This window comes from Bubalus bubalis, chromosome 12, assembly GCF_019923935.1.
Source record: "Bubalus bubalis isolate 160015118507 breed Murrah chromosome 12, NDDB_SH_1, whole genome shotgun sequence".
Classification (NCBI taxonomy): domain Eukaryota; kingdom Metazoa; phylum Chordata; class Mammalia; order Artiodactyla; family Bovidae; genus Bubalus; species Bubalus bubalis.
The window spans coordinates 101,002,494-101,024,485 of record NC_059168.1 but is presented as its reverse complement, the minus strand read 5'-3'; the positions used below and the strand labels follow the sequence as shown (position 1 = coordinate 101,024,485).

General features: G+C 56.6%; 1 protein-coding gene and 2 non-coding genes across 17 annotated transcripts in view; all 3 read right to left on the bottom strand.

Moving 5' to 3' along the window:
* Nucleotides 1–1,420: 1,420 nt before the first annotated feature.
* PRRC2B (proline rich coiled-coil 2B) overlaps nt 1,421–21,992 on the bottom strand; it is an 84,331-nt gene continuing 63,759 nt past the window's right edge. For 6 of the 15 annotated variants that reach the window (XM_025261868.3, XM_025261871.3, XM_025261875.3 and 3 more), the window contains 16 exons: nt 20,845–21,041; nt 20,135–20,280; nt 19,511–19,652; nt 17,944–18,026; nt 17,448–17,636; nt 17,105–17,302; nt 16,486–16,572; nt 15,884–15,988; nt 15,543–15,735; nt 14,678–14,775; nt 13,657–13,784; nt 12,936–13,176; nt 10,267–10,446; nt 9,722–9,813; nt 6,997–7,078; nt 1,421–5,803 (listed from right to left, as the gene is read on the bottom strand). In XM_025261868.3, the coding sequence (XP_025117653.3) occupies nt 5,669–5,803; nt 6,997–7,078; nt 9,722–9,813; nt 10,267–10,446; nt 12,936–13,176; nt 13,657–13,784; nt 14,678–14,775; nt 15,543–15,735; nt 15,884–15,988; nt 16,486–16,572; nt 17,105–17,302; nt 17,448–17,636; nt 17,944–18,026; nt 19,511–19,652; nt 20,135–20,280; nt 20,845–21,041 (2,296 nt within the window). In that variant the 3' untranslated portion in view covers nt 1,421–5,668. Of the gene's footprint in view, nt 5,804–6,996; nt 7,079–9,721; nt 9,814–10,266; nt 10,447–12,935; nt 13,177–13,654; nt 13,785–14,346; nt 14,408–14,677; nt 14,776–15,542; nt 15,736–15,883; nt 15,989–16,485; nt 16,573–16,595; nt 16,822–17,104; nt 17,303–17,447; nt 17,637–17,943; nt 18,027–19,510; nt 19,653–20,134; nt 20,281–20,844; nt 21,042–21,992 lie in introns of those variants that run through there. The other 9 variants (XM_025261870.3, XM_025261873.3, XM_025261872.3 and 6 more) reach the window with 8 other exon arrangements.
* Nucleotides 10,998–11,083, bottom strand: LOC112578256. The gene has a single exon (XR_003102555.1). It is a non-coding gene; the product is annotated as a small nucleolar RNA SNORD62 (small nucleolar RNA).
* On the bottom strand, nt 14,979–15,064 carry LOC112578255. The gene has a single exon (XR_003102554.1). It is a non-coding gene; the product is annotated as a small nucleolar RNA SNORD62 (small nucleolar RNA).

Genomic DNA, 21,992 nt, shown 5'->3' with positions numbered 1-21,992 from the left:
GAGAATGTGCGACATCCCGGAGGGCTGTCAGTCTTTTAAGTCTGTGACTCCCGGCTGGGGAGTCCAGGTTCCTTTGCGCCACAAGACACATGGCTACATCTGTTAAACGACACAGTGCGAACGTATCGGCATTTCGATCGGTGTGAGGCGGAGGCCCATCCCCGGCCCGCCGGTGCCCCCCACACTCCGGCCCGTGGGGCCCCTCCAAGCCTGCTCTGCAACGGGACACGGCGTCTTCCGGCCAAGGGAATGACCCGACGATTAACGGGCAGGAAAGGAGCCCTGCTCTTCAGCCCACCTTCGTCTATCTGGGAGTCAGTACTCCTGACGGGCTTTCCTGGTGCCTCAGCGGTAAAGAACCCGGCCTGCCAATGCAGGAGAGGCGATTCGATCCCTTAGGTGGGGAAGATTCCCTGGAGAAAGAAATGGGAACCCACTCCAGTATTCTTGCCTGGGAAATCCCATGGACAAAGGAGCCTGGCGGGCTACAGTCCATGGGGTCGCAGAGTCCGACACGACCTAGCGACTAAACTGCTGGAAGGGTACTACAAGTCTAATAAGGAATTACGATTCTTTCCTGCCTTCCCCCTATCACCCAGCATTAGGTAGCGCAGGTGACCTCACCCCAGCTGTGTAGAGGGAGGGAGCGGGGGCTCACCAGCTTGCAGCCAGAAGGCGTCCAGGGACCCAGAGGGGTGGGGCTGGGCTCTCCAAGTTCAGGCCGTCCGGTCCTGAGGACCCAGGCCTTCCCGCCTGTTGGCCCCGGGGCTGCTCCGGGAAATGTGAATTGCCAGTTCCCAGCAGCAGGGAACCCAGGGGTCACGCCTGCCCAGGGTTTCTTTTTGGAAAGTGTTAAACTTACTGGATGTGTTAAGTTTCCTACATCCTTACCTGGGGCCAGGCACTGTGCTGAATGCTGCCATGGCCTCTGCATCCATAGTACCCTGCCCAGTGGGTACGGTTTACAACCCACATTTTACAATTATAGAAACTGTGGCTCTGGGCGGTGGCGTCTTTCCCAAGGTGACACATCTAGTGGAGGGCAGAACCGAGGACTACAGATCCTAGCTCTCCATCCTTCATGGCCCACACCTGGCTTGCTCTTTCCCAACCCAAAGTACCACAAAACTGTACTTTATGACCTCTCCTATTACAGCAAAAAAGGGACATTAGAAGTGGCAACACACCACCAGCCAAGCACTTAACTCCTGTGACCCACCCCCTTCTCAAGGGGAGTGGGGTGAGGGGGGCAGGCAGTGCCAAGGTCCACCCACTGCAAAGACCCACCTTCATAACCCCAGGCTTCAGCCCTTCCTCACCCTCACGTTGCCCAGTCTCTCTCCATTTCTACACATGGGGAAGACTCTTCCATTTCCAGTCAAATGACAAGGTCGAGGAACACACAGCCTAACAAAGCATGTTTGGTTTCAGTGGGTCTTTTTTTTAAACTTTTTTATTTAAATAAGGAGAATTCTTTCATATGGAAAGAGAGCTAGTACAATCACATATTTGAAAGGAGAAACAACAGGTACTGAACCGGAGGGAAGGGTGAAGGAGGAGGGTGCCACCATGGCCTGGTGAATCCAGGGTTCCATTTTCCCCATCTAAGGTAAAAGCTCCCCCAAACCACGTAGAAACAAGCTGCACGTTACACCTTTTAGCCATCGTCTGCCCTTTCAAATATCTGGTCTACATGAAAAGACAAAGATAGGAAAGGCCAAAATAAGATCAAAAAGAAACAAAAACAAAAAACACAACCCTCTCAACAAAAAAAACCCGAACGCTTTTTACTATGCAAGGCATGAGGTCGAAAGCTTGGTGCGCGGGACCCCCTTTTCACAATGGAAGGAGGTCATCCACAGAGAGCCTCAGCAGAGAGTTCCGCTCTGAGGCTTTGTAACATGCTGAAGGCAGGGCCTCGGGGACACTGCTGCCTCTTGGAGGTCACCTAACTGGGGTGGAGAAATGGTGAACGCAGGTTGGATGCGCCTGGAAGATCACTGGCCAGATATGCACTGGTGGTCCCGGTGGAGGGCACAGCTGGGCGACAGCGTCCGACCCCAACACTGAGCCGCTCCTGTCCTGGTGATGTCTTAGGTCCAGTTCACTTTTCAAACTGGAAGAGCCAGCTTTCTGAAGTCTGCATTTCCCAGTCATCACAGAACAGTACTAAGTTTAAGTACCCTAGTGTCCTTGGTGCTTAAAGGCCATTTCCAACAGACCTTCTAACCCAGGCTAGCTCTGCAAGAAGAAAAATGGGACAAATACAGATTTGAGAGGTAACATGCAGCTACTCGACGGAGGGGAACCACACAGGAGGGAGGGGGCTTCAGCCGCTGACCCCATGCTGCCTCAGTGGGCCAGTTCTGAGACCATGCCTGTGAGTGCACACTCTGAGCCTCCACAGCCCTCGGCAAACCTCGTCAACTGTCCAGAAGGCAGATCTACAAGACAGGAGGGTGAGGGCAGAGCTGGAGAGAACTGATGTCAGTATGTAACAAGACACCCCAGTGTCCCCAGAAGTTGCTGCAGTGACCATGGCTTTGGAACCGGACCAACCTATTTTTCTGGGTAATAGTCATTCTTTAGTTTTCTCCCTGAAGGAACCTGGAGCCCAAAGTGTAGGAATTCCAAGTTTGAAAACAGTTAACATTGATTCAAAACGGGAAACAAAAACCAGACCAAATACAGCTGGCAAAGAAGCCTTCAGGGGGTGGATGAGGCCGCATGGGTCCTCGAGCTCACACTCTTGGGTTTTACCCCATAGAGGAACTGATGGATGACACACCGTGCTACAGGGTCACTGGTTGCCAAGGAACAGGATGCATCATCAGCGGCCAGGGTGGAGCAGCCAGCATGGGAAAGAAGGGTAATCTGAGCAGCTGAAGGCCAAGTGAGAGGGCTCTGACCCCTGACCCTCCCCAGGAGCAGAAAATTGTTGAGTTCTAGTCTTTACATGTTCCCGCTAGTCGACCCAAGGCTTTCTGGCAGAGGCCTCTGTGTGGATTTGCACTCTGAGAAGGGGGATGTGAAGGCAAAATATGACCCCAAGTCCCATTACCTGGAGATTGGCTCTAAAACCACATGAAAGGAGAGAGATTGCCCCCCAAAACATCTCTGCATTAATTACTGCATTTCATCAGACCAAGGAAGGGATGGGGTGCTGGGCGGGCCCAGGGCCCGCCCTCTGCCTCCAGAGTTCAATGTAAAATCTGTGTCTCATCCAGAAAGAGGCTGCAGCTTGGGCACACGAAGGTGGTAAATGCACTGAACCTCACATGCAATTTTCCTGGCCTTTCCCGCACAGACTAATTCAGACATTATATATAAATAGAGCAGTGAAACATTTACTTCTTTTTCCACCTAGACCTACGACATCAATACATATAAATAAATTCTAGTGTTTTGTTTTTACTGGGGGCGGGGGGGAATACAGGAGTAGGTAGAGAAAAGGGCCAGAGAACAGGTGACCCTTTCAGTTTTTTATCCTCAAACAGGAAGTACTGTCACTCTGAGGGCAGGTTCACCTGAAAGGACACCTCTTAAAGAGTTTGTAACAGCGTCCAGGCCTGTCCTGCTGCATTTCAAAATGAGAAAGCCTTTTTTCCTTTTGACAATGTGCACTGGAATCAGGTGTGAGGGGTCTGGCCACGTTTGTTTGTGAGTGCGAGGCCCCTGAAGGGGCCACGGGAGGGGAGGGGAGCCCTGTCTCAAGTGGGGACAGTAGCCAGGCGCTTGCAGGGGAAGGGAGAAAAAGGAAGGTGAGTGCACAGGGAGCTCCGTCCAGTGGCAGCCCTGCAAGAAAGGACTTCAGAGTAAAAATTCCGGGATGAAGGAGAAGAAAAAACAAAAAAACACCAGTGAGAAGTAAGGTCTGAGAGTGGAGGCAAGGAGGGGAATGCTGGACACCACTGATTAAACGTTGAAACCCTGCACCTTTTGCCAGAAGCCTGTTGTTCCCACACTTCCTTAAAGCAGCGAAGAGCAACGAGTGCCTACAGCGGTTCCTAAGGCCCTTCTTTCCCAGTGTTCTGCACCAGACAGAGCCTCGAGTCTCAGCCCAAGTAGCTGTCACCACCTGGGGCAACGCTGCGGGCGGACCCTGTGGGCCATGCCATCTCCCTGCTTCCCGTCCTCCAAGCCAAGTCTTCCCCAGACCTGCCAGCAACAGCAGGTTGATGAGTGCTTAGTTCTCTCAAGAGCATAGGCAAAACTTCAAATTTCCCCTCACCTTTCCTTGGAATTTAGGATGATTTCCTTCTAGTTCTTACTTTAAAAGCAAACAGAGACTTAGCACGAAATGCCTCCACATTTGGACAGCGATAGCTCTGCACAAGAGGCTAGGCCGGCTGTTTTGGCAGCGTTGCCAGCCCTGCACTCGCCCACCTCCCCTCGAGCCCTGCTCTGGCCTCTGGAAAGACTGGAGACCCCACTGCCCCGCTCAGGCCTCTCCGGCCCCATAGCCTGCGCCTACAGCTGGGAGGGGAGAAAGGGAGAGAAGCAAGCCCTCCTGCCTCCTCCCAGAGCTCAGGCTGCGGCTACAGCCCCAACCACACCTGTCACCTCCTGTGACAATGGTCCAGGCGCCTGTCGCCACAGAGGACAGCGGGGTTTCCCGTGCCGAGCTGCAGGAGAGATGGATGGACAGAGGACCCAGAGGGACAAGGCAGCTTGGAGGAGAGGGAGCATGAGAAGACATCAGGCCCTGTGGGTGCAGCAGGCACTGATGGGGGCGGCAGGGGGTGGGTGGTGCTGTCAGCTCGCACCACCCTGGTCAAGACGGGAACATACCACTGCCTTTTATTTTCATGATTCACCTCAGGTTCCCAGTGGTCAGTGTCCCCACCAGCTTTAGGAAGAGTCTGAGATAGAAGTTCTGTGTCATTCTTAGGCTAAAAACATCAACGTCAATGGGCTGACCATAAGCTCCCTGTGGTCATCAGCCCAGAGGCTGGAAGCCATTGAAATGCCAGTCCACCTGCCCGCTCCCCGCCCCCCGCAAGTCACCGCTTCCTGAGCTCAGGAGCAGTGTCTGAAACCACTTCTTTCTGCGAGTAGCCAGCAGAGAGAGAGCAGGAGAGGTGTGCTCCCAAGCATCACCCCTGCGGGTACCGCAGCAACCTACCACATCGAGCAGGGGGGGTGACAGCAAACTACTGCGATAGGAGGCGGCCAGCGAGAGGGCGGCAAAGGACAGACAAAGTCCAACTATACAAAGCTTGTGTCTTTGTTTTCTTTTCCTTTCTCTTCTGTAAAAACCTGTAGCTGCTTTTTAAAACAAAAAGCCTCAAACTAAAACGGCCCTGCTGCCAGACCACGGTGCCCGGGGACGGGAGGCGGGGAGGGGAGGAAGCGGGGGAGGGCGGGGTTAGTCTGCATGGCATGACGCTTGGTCACTCCACACTCAGTCACTCCGAGGTCGTGATGGAAAGGAAATGGGAATGGAGTCGTTTGCTTGTTCGTTTCGTATTAAAGCAAGCAGGTCAATGCCAGAGATCCACGGGTACAAGCCGGTTGGACAACGGAGCTTTCAGGAGTGGAGGAGAGAAGGGAGATTTCGAAGTCCGGGCCAGGCAGGTGGACAGGGGATCCCTTGGCGAGACTCCCCAGTGTCAGGCGGCGGCGAGGCCAAGGGCAGAGTCCTCCCGGGCAGGCCGGGCCCAACCCCTCAGGCCTTGCTCTCCTCCACCTTGACCGCCCGGGGCTTGATCGCTCCAGTTCGCTTCAGCGGGGAAGCGGCTGAGGGTGGTTCCTGCAGCTTCACGGCTCCCAGGCCGGGCTTTTCATCCACTCGCTGCTTTGCCTTTGGACAGATAGACGGAGACAGAGGAAGTCAGCCTTGCGCGGACATACCTGCCAGGACCCATGGCCCCACCACCTGCTTCCTGCTCCTGCATCAGAGGAAAGCTACCCTAAGAAGCCCATCTTCCAGTCAAGGACCAAGACTCAGAAGTGCCTCTCCTGGGCAGGACCCTGGCCTGAGAAGGCTCTGCTCCCTCCCAGGGCGCTGAGTGCAGTGATTCGGAGAGGCAGGAGGCCCGGGTCCCGCGGAAGCATCTGTGCCGCCCAGGGGCCTCTGCAGGAGTGGCCCACCCAAGGCAACCCCAGGGACCTTCTCAAATCAGTGCACCCCAGCCCGTGCTGCAGGGGCATGGGGCCTCTCGTCCAACTCGGCCTCCCATTTTGTGGGAGCCTTTCCCCAAGCCCCTAATGTGACCTCCAGAGTTACAGCCAGGGCCCCCTTACGCTGCAACTCTGCACAGTGAGGGGTGTCACCGAGTGAGCAGCCTGGTTCTGCCCCTCACATGGTGGTGTGAGTTCTCAAGAAAGCTTTAGAAGCTCAGGCCTAGCAACTCAGAGAGTGACCCTTGGGGAACTGAGTTAGGAGAAGTGAACTGAACAACGGAGCCTCTACCTCCACCAGCCAGGAGGGCTGTCTCGCTAACATCCCACACCTGACTTGTCTGAGCTCTGGAGCCTGGTCACATTTTAGAGGAGTGAAGAGATCGTGCCAAAGGCAAAGATGCTGAGCCAGCCCTCTTGTTATAAACGGGAGAATGTCAATCCATCTGGACCCCACCCGGCCAAGACAAGGACAAGACACAGCACTTACTAGGCCAGCACGCACAGGCACACACGCCAGGCGCATATGCGCCCGCATACCCCCGGCTTCTAGAGCTGACCCCCGGGCCTAACCGGGTCCCAGCGCCTTCACAGCCCAATTGCTACGGAGGGAGAGTCCCCCTTCCGGCGTCACCTCCTCTGAGGAATCCGCATCCTCCCTTCTCAGCAGGACAAGGAAGGATCCAGACGCCCGGCAAAAGGAGAAGCGCCTTCTCCAGGAGGGACGCGGGCTCCCGGCGCCACTCTCTAAGCGCCAGGGCATGTCTCTTTCTAAGAGGAGCACGCAAACAGGCTGGACAGTCCCTCCTCTTTTGGCACTTGGAGACGGGCCTAAGCGTCCAGGGCTGGAGGGTCTGGAAAGCCATCTTCTACCTGTTGAACGTAGTGTCCCTGCACAGAGCCCATGTTAACTGCTGATCCAGAGGGCTTCCCACTGGGGCTAGCAGAGCTAGGCCTGAAAAAACCAAAGGAGGGGGTGAGAACACACGCGTCACCACGGAAACGGAGTCAAGCCTCCATCGGAGGATACAGACCCAGACAGCCAGAGCACAGGGGGTGAGGGTGTCGCCACGGGGCCCTGGCACCTTCAACCCAGTTCACAGGATGCACCTGAGGGGCGGTGGCCAGGTCCCCACCATGGGCAGACACCGACCAAAGGACAGACAGTCGCCAACCGTCTCTCAGGTTTGGAGGGTCTGGACCAACTTGATGCTCCAGACAAAAGGGCTATAAGACCTGACACATGAAGGGATTCCCTGGTGGTCCAGTGGTCAGGACTCTGCTTTTCACTGCCGTGGATCTGGGTTCAATCCTTGGTCAGGGAATTAAGATCCCACAAGCCGAGTGCCATGGCAGATACATATGTGTATATATAATTGATGAAATAAATAAAAACGAGCTTAAACTCCAATAGGAGTTTAGACTTTAAAAAGAAGGGAACTCCTTGGTGATCCAGAGGTTAGGACTCCATGCTCACACTGTTGGGGCCCAGGTTCGACCCCTGGCTGGGGAACTAAGATCCTGCAAGCTACACAGCGTGCCCCCCGCCCCCAAAAAGCCTGATACATGAGCTATGCCAAGTATCCTTCCAGTCTTCATTTGGGAAGTGGAAGGTAGTAGGTAGCAAAGAATAATACCATAAGTAATAAAAATGTAAATCACCTTTCTACATGTGTTCCATTGACAGACAACTAGCTCCAAGGATGTTAATCAATCAGGTGCTGTGTGGAAAAAAGGGCCTCCCTGGTGGCTCAGTGGTAAAGAATCTGCCTGCCAACGCAGGAGATGCGGCCTCGATCCCTATGTAGGGATCATCCCTTGGAGAAGGAAATAGCAACCCACTCCAGTATTCTTGCCTAGGAAATCCCATAGACAGAGGAACCTGGTGGGCTATAGGCCATGGGGCCACAGAGTCGGACACCACTTAGTGACTAAATAACATGTGGAAAAGGATTCTGTGGTCAAAGGTCATAAGAAGAGCTCAACAAGACCCCGAGGGCCAGGGGAATGCAGGCTCTCTGCTGAGGTGCACCCTGACTCCCCAGCAAGCCCTCCTGGGCTCACCCCCACCCCCGGAAATATCTGGTCAAGGAACCCTTCTTTGACAGGGCATGCATCTGAAGGCCTGTCTCCAGAAAACGTGGGCAACACTGCACTGTAAACCACTCCCATTGTCCCAACCCCACTAAGACACCAACAAAGGCTACCAGCTACGCCTGTCTTTTCTAAGCGTTCTCCCAAGAACAAAGCTGCTGCCACCATGCCGACAGTGAATGGACACGAGCGACTCTGCTTACGTGAGCGTGCCTTTTCCGAGTTTGCCTCCAAAGAAGGCTCTTGAATCAGACGGGGATAAAACCTGCCTGTGGCAGCAGGGGAACCTGTTTGTGCCTGAAGCTTCCTTTTTTCTACCCAAACTCATTGTTTGCTGCTGCTGCCCATATATACTTTTTACAGGTCTATATGAAAAATATGCTTGAAAACAACAAACAGAAAAAAAGTCAAGCCAAGAGAGTGAAAATAAGAACAGGAAAGATAATCAATCAGGGGGCGATTGACAAAAACCCCTTTCTCAGGAACTGCATCTGGAAAAGGACTGACGTGAAGGAGGGCGACTCGGCCTCCACGCTCCGGGTTAAGGGGGCAGGCGGCTGGCTGTGTGGGGGGTGAGCTCAGCCACAGCTACGCGGTCACCTCGCACAGGCCCTGCAGGTCACACACACCTGTATTCCTCACGGGCAAACAGGAGGGAATTCCAAGAACCTTCCATGGTTAACAAGAGTCGACTGTGCCAACCCTTGGGCCAGACCCCAGAGTGTGGGGCCTTCCCAGCCGGTGCAAAAGCTGTCAGAACTGGACGCTAACATACTAAGAACTGCACGCTAACATACTAAGAACTGCTGACCCTTGAACAACTGCACAGGGTCCACTTACACACAAATTTTTTTCAATATACACGTACTACACAACCCACAGTCGGCTGAATCCTCAAATATGGAACCGTGGATATGAACGGCTGTGAAGTTATACTTGACTTCTCAACCGCGTGGAAGGTTAGCACCCCTACCCCCTGTATCGTTCAAGGGTCAGCCATAACTCAGCCCATGGCTTACACACACCAAGCCCCCTCTGAATCCAGCAAGCGACCTGGAACACTTATTAGAGGTGGAGCAGATCCAGAGGAGGTCCATTCATGCCTGTGAGCCCAGAGCAGCAAGCCCTGGTGGGTCAGAAGCCCATGGGGACACGTGGCCCCAGGAGAGGAATCCCCGCTCCAGAGTGTGCACCCCCCATGCCAGTGAGTCTTTTACGAAGAACCTGGTGAGAAGGCTGCCAGTAGCCAGGGTCGGCCCTGATGTCATCATAACATCAGCCTTTCCTTTCCCTATTTCTCCACAAAGTTCTCTGGCATCAAAACAGTTTATGATAATGATTAAAAGCAGAACCAGCCCCGAGTCTCCTGCATCCCCGCACTGCAGCTTCCTGGTGACAGGTGGGCTGACAAAGGTGACCCCGCCTCAGCGCCCTGCTCTCCCGGGGCCCATGGCTGCACCTTGAGGGCTCGCTGTGAGCACCCAACCCCAGGCTGGCGCTTTACCTGTAGGTCTGTGGTGACGGCACGGAGCCTCCTGAAGGAACATTCTGTTTACTGTCGGCGAAGTGGAAACCCTTCATCTCCATCTGAGAGGACTAGAGATACCAGGAAGGGAAGCAACAGAGTCACAGGAGGGCCCTGGGGACAGCTGCCCCCACACCACCACCCTGGGCAGAGCCGGGGCTGCGGGGTGGGGGTGGTGGTGCCACGAGATGGGGAGGATGGACTGCACACCATCCCGAGGCCACCCTGTGTGGAACCCTGGAGCTGGCAAGGGCTTTGGCCCCCAGACCTCAGCAGCAGCCCCCTAAGGCCCTCCTGATCCACACAGCCAGGCCTGTCCATGCTGTTAGTGACAGGTGAACAAGGAGCTCCTGCCTTGGGACCGAGAGGACTTGGCAGAGAGCAGGAAGCTGGCCGTCTGGTGAGGCCCAGAGCCTCCACGCTGTACAACAGCTATGGCTCCTGACTTAACCAGGAGGGACCCCCAAGGCCAGGACTACCCTGCCCCGCATCCCAGGATCACAGCAAGACGGAGTGAGCCTCACCTCTCTGCTGGTGGTGAGGACCGAAGGCTGGGACCCAGGGGCGAGGATCCTGCGGGGGGCCCCGACCGAGAGGCTCTGCGCCTGGGGCAGCTGGATGGACTGTGGCAGGAGCAGGGGCTGCTGCCCGGAGCCGTACCGGGGCAGAGGCAGCTGGGAGCCAGGCAGGGGCATCGTCAGCTGCTGGACAAGGGGCATAGTCAGGAGGACGGCACGCACGTCCGAGAGCAAGCCCGTGTTGCGCTCCAGGGTCTCTCATTCCAGACAAGGAACCAAGGCCCTCCCCCAGCAGGACAGATTCTTGACAGACCACAGCAGAAATCAACCTAATTTTACACTCTCGGGAGAGCAGAAGAAAAGAACCACAGGCTGGCTGCGGGGGTTGAGGGGAGGGAGAGAAAGGTCAGCGAGGTCCAGAGACCTCCTCCTAAGTAGTGACCCAGCGAGTCCCCCAGAGAGGAGAGCTGGAGAGCAAGGTATCTTTGTGTCCCCTTTTGTGGCACAAAAAGGCAGGAGTCCTTTATGCTTTGCCTCCAAAGGGTCTGGAAAACAACCAGGGTCTGGGGCTTAGGGTTCCCAGCACCTTTGGATCCTTCTGAAGCCTGTTATGACAGGACGAGTTGGGGACCACCAGGCCCAAGGGAATGCTCCTAAAGGCTGGAACGAGGTGTGAGAGAGCAGGGAGGTGGGTCAGGAGACCCTCAGGAGCAGGGGCTGGGGGTCACCACGTGTCGTCTCTCAGTCACGTTCCTCTTCATCTCCCTGCTATTGAGTCCACAGTGGAGGGTCAGAAGGATCTACTGGAATCGCATCACTGAGACGAGTGGCAGTCACACGTACCCTGTGTAGAGCCCTGATGCGGGTGAGGGTGGGAGCAAGGTAGACAGGGCGAGAAAGGCCCAGACTCTGAATACTTTCCAGAGGTATAGCTGACGGAATGGGCTTAAGCATCAATAGGGGATTGGGGGGAACAGGAACCCAAAGATGACCCTGCTGGACATGAAGTTTGCTTCCTTTAAGTTTGTGATACTGTGAGTTGTGAGCAGAAATGGCGGGCAGCTCACTGGGTCTGAGTTCAAGTCCAAGAGACAGGTCTGGACTGAAGACAGAACCAGGGAGAGCTGCACTGGATGAGGCTCAGAAGCACAGGTCTAGACAGAGCCCAGGAGGCACAGTGACTTACTGCCAGGGGAGGCGAGGAGGAAACGGCAGAGGAGACGGAGGAGGAGGGCCTCAGGGAGGGCAGAGAACCAGGGGCAGTGTCCCCGCGGCCCAGCAAGCCTGACCCCTAGGTCAGACGCTACTGACCAGGCAGGAGAAGGAGGATGAAGGTTAGGCTCAGTGATGTGGAGTGGGCTAATGTCCTTAAAGGGCTTCCTTTTTTAGAAGAAAGAGGAAGACAGAGTTGCCTGGGGATGCGGCCGCAGGGTGGAAGACCCTCATGGCCGAGGGTGGCAGGCGCTAACGCGTGCTACGGCAGCACCCAGGTGGGTGAGGACGGCTGCCGCCCTAGCCCCAGGGCCCCTCCCGGCCTTCAGAGCCATGGTGCTGGGAGCTTATAGATGGTCTCTTCCCGGTTACGACTCACATTTCTTTGTGGACACAGGAGGCACCGTCAAGGTGGGGGAGAAGGCAATGAAGAGGCGAGGCACCAAGACCACCGGGAACTGTGTGTCCAGGGAGGCTGTGCATCGGGTGGGGAGGGCCTGTGTGAGTGCAGGGTGCTGTCTGGAGAGATCTGTATTCAGTCTGAATCCAGCCAGCGGGAACTGTGTGTGCAGGGGGCTGTGCGTTGGGTGGGGAGGGCCCTTTGTCTGTGGAGGGCCGTCTGGAGGGTCTCTATTTAGCCTGAATCCATCCACAGGCAGAGACAGGCCAGGGTTTAACCTGGGTGAGCACAGAGGTGGGGGTGGGAAGCTGAGTACAAACGACAAGGAGGGGGGAATTCCCTGGTGGTCCAGTGGTTAGGACCCCACGCTTCCACTGCAGACTACACAGGTTCAGAGAACTAAGATCCTACAAGCCATGGTGCACCCCATCCCACAAGGAGTAGGGAAGTAGGAGGCAGTGTTAAAAAGTGGTTGGAAGTAGTTGGTCTCTAGAGGGAGGGGGTGAAAAAAATTCAAAGTGGTGACCGGGTAGGACCCTTAAGCCCGAGAGGTGCAGCTGTGTCCAGACCCTGGACTGGTGAGCAGAGCCCCGGGGGTGAGGAGGCTGCGGGAGGGTCATCCACAGAGACGTCCGCCCTGCTGAGAACAACACGGGAGTGGAGCTGAAGACTGATCCGGGGGCCAAAGGAAGGGAGTGACCCTCAGAACAGTCTAATGGTGCCCACGGGCCAGGAGGACGTGGAACCAGAGATCCTGTCACCTGGCGCTTGCAGCACATGGTGGGTGGGGGTGGGGCCAGGATTAGAGCATCTAGAAGCATGAGTGAGCACGAGGACACTCAGCACCCCTGAGCCTGGGTAGGGAGAGAGGCTGCAGGAGAAGCCAGGTCTTGGGGCTGTTCATGGGGGGTGGAGGAGCCGGCCCGGGCCTGAGCCCAGGCACCATTCACAGCAGCCATGAGCCACATGGAAGCCAGGGCGCGTCAAAAGGCAGATACAAGGGAAAAGAGTCATGAAGAAAAGAGACCTGGGGCCTGGAAGCAGGCATGACTGAATTCCTGACCTGCGGGAGCTGGGAGTCCAACATCTGGGAGGCGCCAAGCCCAGCCGCCTGGCTGAGCGGGCCCTCGTAGACCAGGGCCTGGCTCCCACTCATGGGCTGGTAGGGCGAACCAGACTGGGGCTTCACCATCTCCAGGGGCTGCATGCCTGGGAACGCCGAGTAGGGGGCCTTCAAGGCTGTGCCTCCGGAGAGGATCATGGTGCTGGGTGGTGACAGGCTGGGGTGCATGTACACCTGAGACCTGCGAAAGCCAGACAGACGGTCAGGTCAGGCACGCGGCTGGGCCGGCTGCACCGGCTGGTTCACCTCAGACCCCAGGGCGCTTGCTCCCACGCGGGCTCTTGGCTCAGCCCCAGGGTTTCTGACTCAGAAGCCTGGGATGGGGCCTGAGAACCTGCATTTACAACAAGCTCCTAGACGCTGCTGCTGCTGCTAGTCTAGGGACCCCAGTTTGAACATTGCCGTATTAAGCAGACATACAGGCTGTGTGAGACACAGGAAAACCTGTGTGATGCCAAAAGCAAAGGACAGACACGCTGAGCGTGCGGGCCGGGGGCAACGAGGAGGGAGAGCAGGGAGGGGGCAGGAGGACTTGGGGACAAAAGACAAGGCTGGGCCCATGGCCTCTCCCACGGCACAGCTCACCCCCCAACTCCCAGCCCGCTCGGACATGCGCACAGCAACCGGTGGCCAAGGGACCAGCCCCACCTAGGCATCTCACCTGAAGGGCTGTAAGGAGCTGAAGATCTCCTGAGACTGGGAGACGGGCAGCCCACCCCTCAGTCCCAGCTGGGCTTGAGCTTGTAGAGACGTGTGAAGGGAAATCGGAATTTGCTGGGCAGCGGCAGCCTGCAGACGGGAGGCGGGCGGTCACTGCGCTGCCCCACAAGCTGCTTCTCACAGCCCGCCGCCGGCACCCCCACCCCAGTCCTTCTCCCTGGGGCAGCCAACACCGCCCTCAACGTGAACTCAACACAGCCTGCCTGCGCTTCCTTCCTTCTCGGGAGCGAGCAGAGAATTGGCAGCAACCCCAAACCAGCACAACCATCCCTACACTGGACCCTGCACAGCGGGATGAACAAGCCCGAGCTCCACGACCAACAGAAGCGGGTTCAGAAACCAAATAGTGGCTGGAAAAGGCCACGGACAGAGGAATACGTGCGGTATGACCCAGTTATGAGACCTTGCAGAACCAAACGACATCATGTTTAAGAATACGCTCTGAAAAGACCAGGACGGGCCGTGTCCTCTGCCCCTGGGGCGGCGCTTCACCCTGGTTTCTGCAGGCACAGGACCCCCCGTGGAAGGCCCAGTACCAGCTTCAGGAGGAGACTCCCACACGCGGCCCCTGGCAGCACAGCAGTGTGCCCACTGTGCGTGAACACAGACACCTGCTCACTTCTACAACTACCTCTTTCTAACGCATCCATGCCTGGGAGTCTAGGCCCTTCTTCTCTTCATCAGAAGGATACCTGATCACCAAAGAGAATTCCATTTCAGTGAATTCCCCGGCTAGGGTGCAGGAGGAGAGCGTCAGGAAAGGAAAGCTAAGTGGTCCAGAGCACTCGGCTCTGTCCCTCCTCCTCGGCTCTCACGTGCTCACTCAGTAAACAATGCCTGGCTGCTGTAACGTGAGGGTGCAGAACACGAGACAGGCCGTGAACGGGCACGTGAAGCAGCCAATCACGCCCCGTGCTGCGCCCTCCCCCATGCCCCTGGGTCGCCTGTCTCGCTGGCATCACCTGTTGGAAACTCTGCTGCTGAGGTATGGTCTGAGGAACCAGTCGGGGCTGACTTGCAAACACATGGCCATCCAGGTAGAGAGGTGGCAGGTGGCTGCCTGGAAACAGAATTCGAGGCAGGGGAACAGGATCAAGTCTCACTGTCCCAGAAGGTCCCGCGAAGCAGTGGGGGAGGGAACGTGGCAGAGCTGGCCCTGGGCGCCTGTGCAGCCTGGGGAAGGGGCCGCTGCAGCCGGCCTCCCTTCTCGCCCACCGCCCCGCACACCCAGAAAGGGCTCGGTCATAAAGGAGGCTGCCATGGTCTCTCAGTCACGTTCCTCTTCATCTCCCTGCTATTGAGTCCACAGTGGAGGGTCAGAAGGATCTATTGGAATCGCATCACTGAGACGCTGGCAGCTGGGCCCCCTGAATCCCCACAGGCTCCTTCGGGCACTGACGCTGTGACAAGGACAGCGACAACTGGGGTAAAACTGGCTCCCACTTATTGAGGCTCAGCTGATACAAAACCCTTCCCAGGTGTGAGCTCATCTCATCAGCATGGTGACCCCACACCTGGCCATCACGACCCTGTGCTATTTCACAGAGCGGGGGGAAAGGCTCAGACAGCTGTTCATGCGACAGTCTCTCTGCTGGGGCCTCTCTCCAGGAGGTGAGAGAGCCCTGCCGAGGTCACAGAGTCCTGTTGCCTCCCAGGGTTGGAAGCCAAGAGCAGCAAGTGCCAGAGACCAGAGCACGCAGGAACCCATGGCCCCCAGCCGGGAACACACTCCTTAGGTCAAGGCGGGGGCATGCTCAGGGCTACGAACCCTGTGTTTCCCTCGAGGGGATGGAGAAGCATCCCTGAGCTGGACCAGGGGAGAGGTACCTGGAAGGGATGCAGAAGGTGCGACCGAGGCCACGGGCACGGGGGGCATGGAGACGCCGCCAAAGGAGCTATAGCTGACCCCGCTGGAGGCCCCCCCGGAGGATGGGGGCTGCAGGCCCGAGCCAGCGCCTCCTGGCGAGCTCTGCTCCGGCAAGCTGGGCGAGTTTTCCCAAGCCTTGCGCGCAGACTCCATCTTCGGAAGCAAGGAGGTAGGGGGAGATGGAAGTTACCACCCGGAAGGCAGGGGGCGGCACAAAGCTAAGCCCTGGAGTACGGGGAGGGGGTGTGCTGGGGTGGGGTCTGCTTGCTCTTGCCCCCTCACAAGCTGGGCCCCGAGTTACCTTCAGAGTGAGGTCAGCGGTAGGGAAGGACATGTGGGAGAGGCCGATGGCCCTCTGGATGTGGTGGTCCCGCCGCAGGATGGGGATGCTGGGGGCCAGCCCGGCCTGGAGGGAAGAACACGGTGGGACCCCCGCAGGCGGGGGAGCCACACCCCTGCTGCCTGGACCCAGCCTTCCAGCAGGGCTGCCATGTTTCGGCAACAGAAGCCCGGCTGGCGGCCTGCACGCAGGCCACACTGCACGGCGTGGGGGTCCCAGTTCCTGTCTCAGCCCCTTCCCCCAAACCGTGAAAAGAAGCCCTGGAAATATGGTCAGAAATACAGCACTAGACCCCCTTCCTGCCGTGCCCACCACCCACCTGGATTTCTGAGAAACTGAAGAGTAAAGAAACTTGTTTATTTAGCACAGCATTCTCAAACGTGTGTGACTGTGGAACCGGGAAAGGTTTGAATCACAAAGTGCCAAATACACCAGACCTTAGGAGTCACACCACTCCACTTTTAAGTTCACAAAACCAGGGCGTGGAACAACTTGCCACGGGCGTGTAACTAGAAACAGCACCAAGACACAAACCGAGCTAGGTGGTAGAAGCATAGACTTACATTACTGGCCAATGCGTCCTGAAGCTTGACAACTGGATTCCCCGCAGGACCAGAGGCAGAGCCAGGCTGCAAGCTGAAATCAGAGTCCTAGGGGAAAAATAAAAAAAGGGAACAAAGCCCACAGAAATCACCTTGGCTCACCTTCTGGCAGAGACACACATGAAGTAGACCCATAGCCTCAGCAACTCAAAAAACCCAGTATGGGACTTCCCTGGTGGTCCACGGGCTAAGACTCTGGGATCCCAATGCAGGGGTCCCGGATTCAATCCCTGGTCAGGGAATTAGATCCCATGCGCCGCAACGAAGATCAAAGACTCCATGTGATGCAACTAAGACCTAGCACAGCCACATAAATAAATAAGCAGTATTCACCACGTGAACAAAACAGCCAGCTGTTCCCTGACACCCAAGCAAGGCAGCCATCCCCTTCTCTGCCTGGCTTCCTGCGTGGTCTGAGAGCCTGCCTGGCACTGGCAGGGAGACGGGGCCAGCCCACAGCAGCCCTTGGAGTGCTGCCAGCACCTACCACCCTGCTCCTCCAGGAAAGGCCCCTCCTTCCTCTCCAAGCACCAAAAACGGGGGTTGGGGAGGTGGGTATAAGAAACACTTCAAGCCTCACCTTCGGATTGACTCCAAATTCAATGGGTGGCACTGGCAGCACGGAGTCCACGTGAATCTCCACCCCGTTAACAGGGGGAACCACAGCCCCCTGCAGCCGTTCGGCCCCCTCGGAGCCCTTTCTGTTTTTCAGAGAGCGCTCATTGCCGATGGGTCCTGGTCTGTGCTCCTTGCTCTGTCCTGAGCCTTGTTCTGAATCCTTGACAGAAAAGCAAAGAGGCTGAGACACAGAGCCTGGAGTGACCCTGACCTCCAGCTTCCAAGGAACCGAGAGCCGGAAAAGAAAACAAAAGACACCAGCCCTTCTGCCTAGCCTGGCCCCTGAGAGCTGGGCTCCAGGTTACCTTTGGCTCTGACTGCTTTTGAGTCTGCTCCTTGTGGCCGTCGGCCTTGGGCTCCAGGCCGGGCCCGCTTGTCTCCTCGGGCTTCAGGGTGCCATATGGAGAGCTGCGCTGCGAGGAGGTCGCTGAGGACTCTCGGGACTCGGCGCTCAGGTCAACACCGCTGTCTCCCTGGCTGCTCTTAAAGCCCTGCTGTGCAGGACACATGGCCAGTCAGCACCTGAGTCCCGCAGAGCGAGACCTGGGGCATGACGTGCCTCCTGGCCCAAGCCCGTGATCTCCAGGACATGTGGGCCCCTGCACTGTAAGCATGGCCAGACGCCGAGGACCCAGGGTGGGTACTCCCTCGCCGTCCCCTCTTTCTCCTTCCCACACACCTGAAAGCAAGACTGGAGACCAGCAATGGGCCAGGCTCACCGCCTGGCCAGGGAGAGCCTGGGCGGGAGGCTGCGGCGGCCCTGGACTGTGAGCACACACTTGGTGCCTGGGGGCCACTCACCTCAGCAGAGCCAGGCTCAGTGCTGGTGAAGGCAGTGGCAGCTTTGGTCCAGGAGTCACTGGTCGAGGCCTGAAGGGGCAGGGCTGACGAGGAGGAAGACAGAGTCAGGACATCAAAGAGGGACCACCAAGCCAGAAACACGACCACAGGCAGCGCACACAAACTCTCCAAGCCACCTCCCTCCTCAGTCTGACACCTTCACTCGACTTCCCAACGTCCCCAGAAACATCTCCATAAACGAGATTCCCAAGATTTCATGGACGATGAGCTCTAGGTAAACACACCAGCAACTTCTCACTCATAGGGATTAGAACTCTGTATTACTACCTCTGCTGTGGTAAAGCTTTTTTCACAAAAGCCAACTATTTATTTCTACAAATTGGCACCTCTCTACAAGTCTTTGAACGAGTCAAGCTGATTATTACTCAACTGTTGTTAGCTCAATCATTCTTAAGAATCCAACAAAAGTCACAGATCCTGTCTGTGTGCACAAAACCTCCCAAGCTCTTTCCCAAGACCCAGGGCCCTTCTGAAGCCATCCACACACCCCTGGTCTGAGCAACCACGAGACATTGCACAATCCAGGAGGGAAAGCCTTGATAGCCAAGGGTGACACCTGAGTTGGTCCGCCCTGCTTGACCAAGCTGGAAGGTACGTATTTTTGGACATTTACGCTGCAACACCCACCACTCTCACAAAACCAAACTGACTGATACCAAAATTTACTAAAAGGCTATTTTACTTTCAATCAGAGTTGACAATTTCCCATTATTACATTGAAATGTGTTAGACTCAAGGTTTTAATCAGAAACATGAAGACAGGCTGTGTGGTAAAATTAAGAGCATCAGGCTCAGAACCCAGGCTCTTGGGTGTCTATCACGTGGCTCTGGAAGCCTCAGCTGCTCTGAATAAAGAGCTAGCAATGGGTGATTCCACCAGTTCCTGCTGCCCGCCCTGCAGGGCCTTGCCCAGAGCAGGAACTCAAGAACAATCTGCTCATATGGTTTTGTATTTTAAAATGAAAGATTACTAGAAAAATACCACTGGATAAGAAATTCTTTTAACTTCAGGGAAACAGATTTTCTATAAATTAAGGGCCACCCTAGTCTGGTTTCAAGTCTAAGACAGCATTTGGGGAGGAGTTGACAGAAACCTCCTTCTGGCAAGGAAAGGCCGCACAGCATGGATGGGAAAGCTATGGACTCCTGTTTTCCCAAATAGTCGTCTACTGCTCTCCCTCAAGGTAAGAAGGAAGGATAACTGACATGGGCAACAGTCAAACCAACTCCTGAGCGACCTCAGCCAGGCGAGGTAGGGACCCCTCCCGTCACTGGATGCAGAATGCTCTGCTCACCACCACGCTTCGGGCAGGGAAACTCTTACATCTGCTCAGAGGCTGCAGTGGCACGTGGTGCTCAGAAGGCATTAACCGCAGACTCGGCAGAGGAAGCCAGGAGACAGGCAGTGCTGTGCCTATGCTCATGGCCCCAAGGCAGAATCCTCCCTGAGAAGGGCCCCAAGCCTGGGAGGCGGCCCGAGCCTCGGGGTCCAAACACAAGCTCCTACCCTGGCTGCCGCTCTCCCAAATCTCGGTGCCCAGGCTGCTGCCGGGCACAGGCCCGTCGCCCTGCTCCAGGCACAGGTTGTTCTGCTTCTTTGCAAACCGAGGAGGAATTCGAGAGGAGAGACTTCGGCCTTTGACAGGAACCTACGGAGAAGAGGGTGATAGGGTCCAGCCTCGATGGCAGACCTGAAAAATGGGTTCCCCCCGGAAGACAACCGTGGGCTCCAAAACCACACCCGGAAACTGCTCCAGAGATTCACCAACCGTCGGTTAAGACCTCAACCACGCGGGAACTGCAGTGCCGACCACACCACGCCTGCAAGTGCCCAGTGGGCTGAGACCTGAGCTCACAGTAGGAGCAGGCTGGATTCAGGAGCTGACAGAGGTCTGTGTCTGCTCAGCCCATTTCAGCTGGTGTCACCAAGGATCAGTTACCCTCTGAGAGCAGGGAAATCACACCATCTAACCCATGGGCACAGCAACAGTGAGCCCTGGGAGGCAGAGCCTGCTTACAAGCATGCCTTTCTTCCTCTCCCAGCCCGGGCCAAATTCAGAACACTCTGACGCCACAGGCTACAGGTGTCCCTGCGTCCCAGCCCCGCGCCCCCCCACAGCGCGCCCCATACCTGCACGGCTTGCTCCTTCTTTCTCCTCTCCTCCTCCAGCAGGCGGCGCTGCTTCTTGGTCAGGACCTCAATGAAGCCTTCGCCCACCAGAGAGCCCACCTCACTCTCCTCCCCAGGGCTGGATCCGCAATTTTCAATGATGGCGTCTGAACCAAGATTCACAAGGAAGGGCAATGGTTCCATTTACTGAAAGCTAAGGATAACCAAACCCTACGGACACCTGATAGCTAAGCACTGAGTCAGCTCAAAAGTCCAGGCGCTTACCTGGCTTGAGCCTCAGCATATTCACCATCACCAGGGTCTAGGAAACCCAGTGAGGATTTCTACACCCTTCTCACAACCCTGCAATGCACTGTTAACTCAAACCAAACAGGTCACAGTTAAGAAAACAGACCTCAGAGACACACACACCTAAGTCCCAGCTCCACTCCTAACCAGCTGTGTGACCCTAGACAAACCACTCAGCTTCTCTGGGGCTCAGCTTCCCATCTTTAAAACAGACGCTGCAGGGCTGTTACGGGAGTGCAGCAGGGCTGTGAGCAACACGAGGGCAGGAATCCTTCCTGTTTTGCTCTTAACCCAGTACGTGCCCAGAACCTAAGATATTCAGCGAAAGGGCAAACTCAGCAACCCATGGTGGTGGCCATAACCCATCCCCCCACCATTTTGCCTGGATCCTTCTTCCCCTGAAGATGTGAGCTGACACTCACGTCCGTAGTTCAGGTCAAATGGTTTCATGGTCTCTCCCTGCTCGCCTGACCTCTGGGCGGCCAGCTTGGCCTCCTTCTCTGCCTTCTCACAGGAGGCTTCGGTGACGTCAGAGGCAGCATGGGCTGCCCGCTCCAGCGTGTAATGGCCGCTCCCACTGCCGCAGCCAAGACCTCCAGGCAAGGCCTCGTCTGGGGACCTAGAGAGGAAGGAGGATCTCATCAGCTCAGAAGTGGCCCAAGAAGGAGAAACCACATACATGCCCAGCACACAGCCAAGCTCAGTCCTCGTCTCCGTCATTTCCTCCTGCTGTCCCCTCCACCCAGCAGAAGGGGTGGCTGGTTACATGCTGTCACGAGCCCGTGGGGAGGCTGCCCCAGACCACTGCTCCAGCAAAGCACCTGGGAAAGCTGCTCTGTGCTCACCCCCTCCCCCAGCTAGTACTCCTGTCCTTTCCCTTTGCCTACCACACCCAGAAGGGCTCCAGAAAAGAGATAAGGGGCAAGGCTTAGAACTGGGCTGCAGAGGGAGCCCAGACCTCGCTCCACTGCCAGTCCCCTGGGGCAGAAACCAGAAGGAAAGCCAGGTCTTGGCATCCGGGGCCTAGAAAGCTCCTCTAGACCCACACTGACAAGAATCCACATTCTCCTGTGGCGCCTTGTTCAGAGATACCAGTGAACTACAGGCCAGGCCTCTGTGCCCTGAACTCTTGAGGAGGCCGGGAAGCGGGATAATCGTCTTCCTCGGCACCTGGGCGGGGCTGGAGCCACATCAGGGATGCGGGTTGCACAGGCTCTGCCCCTACCCTGATCCCGGGTCAGCTGTGGGCAGCGAGCAGACACCAAGCACAGGATACCCACCCCAACGCCTCCCAGTCCGGAGAGGCGCCCTTTGGGCCTTGGGAGTCACTCACAGCCCCTGCTTGCTACCTGGCTATCATCAAGTGTGGGGGGTAATCCCCGGGGTGGGGTTGCTTGTCTTTTGTGGAAAAGCAAAGGCACTCAGGGAAGATCTCTCTCTGCAGGGCCAGGAGGCCAGCAATGCCCTGGCGAAGAAACTGCCTGGCACGCTCAGGGGCCGAGGAGTCTGGGGAACAGACCAGTGCTCACCAGGTGCCACACACAGGGAGTGACCCCAACCCTGTGGTGGT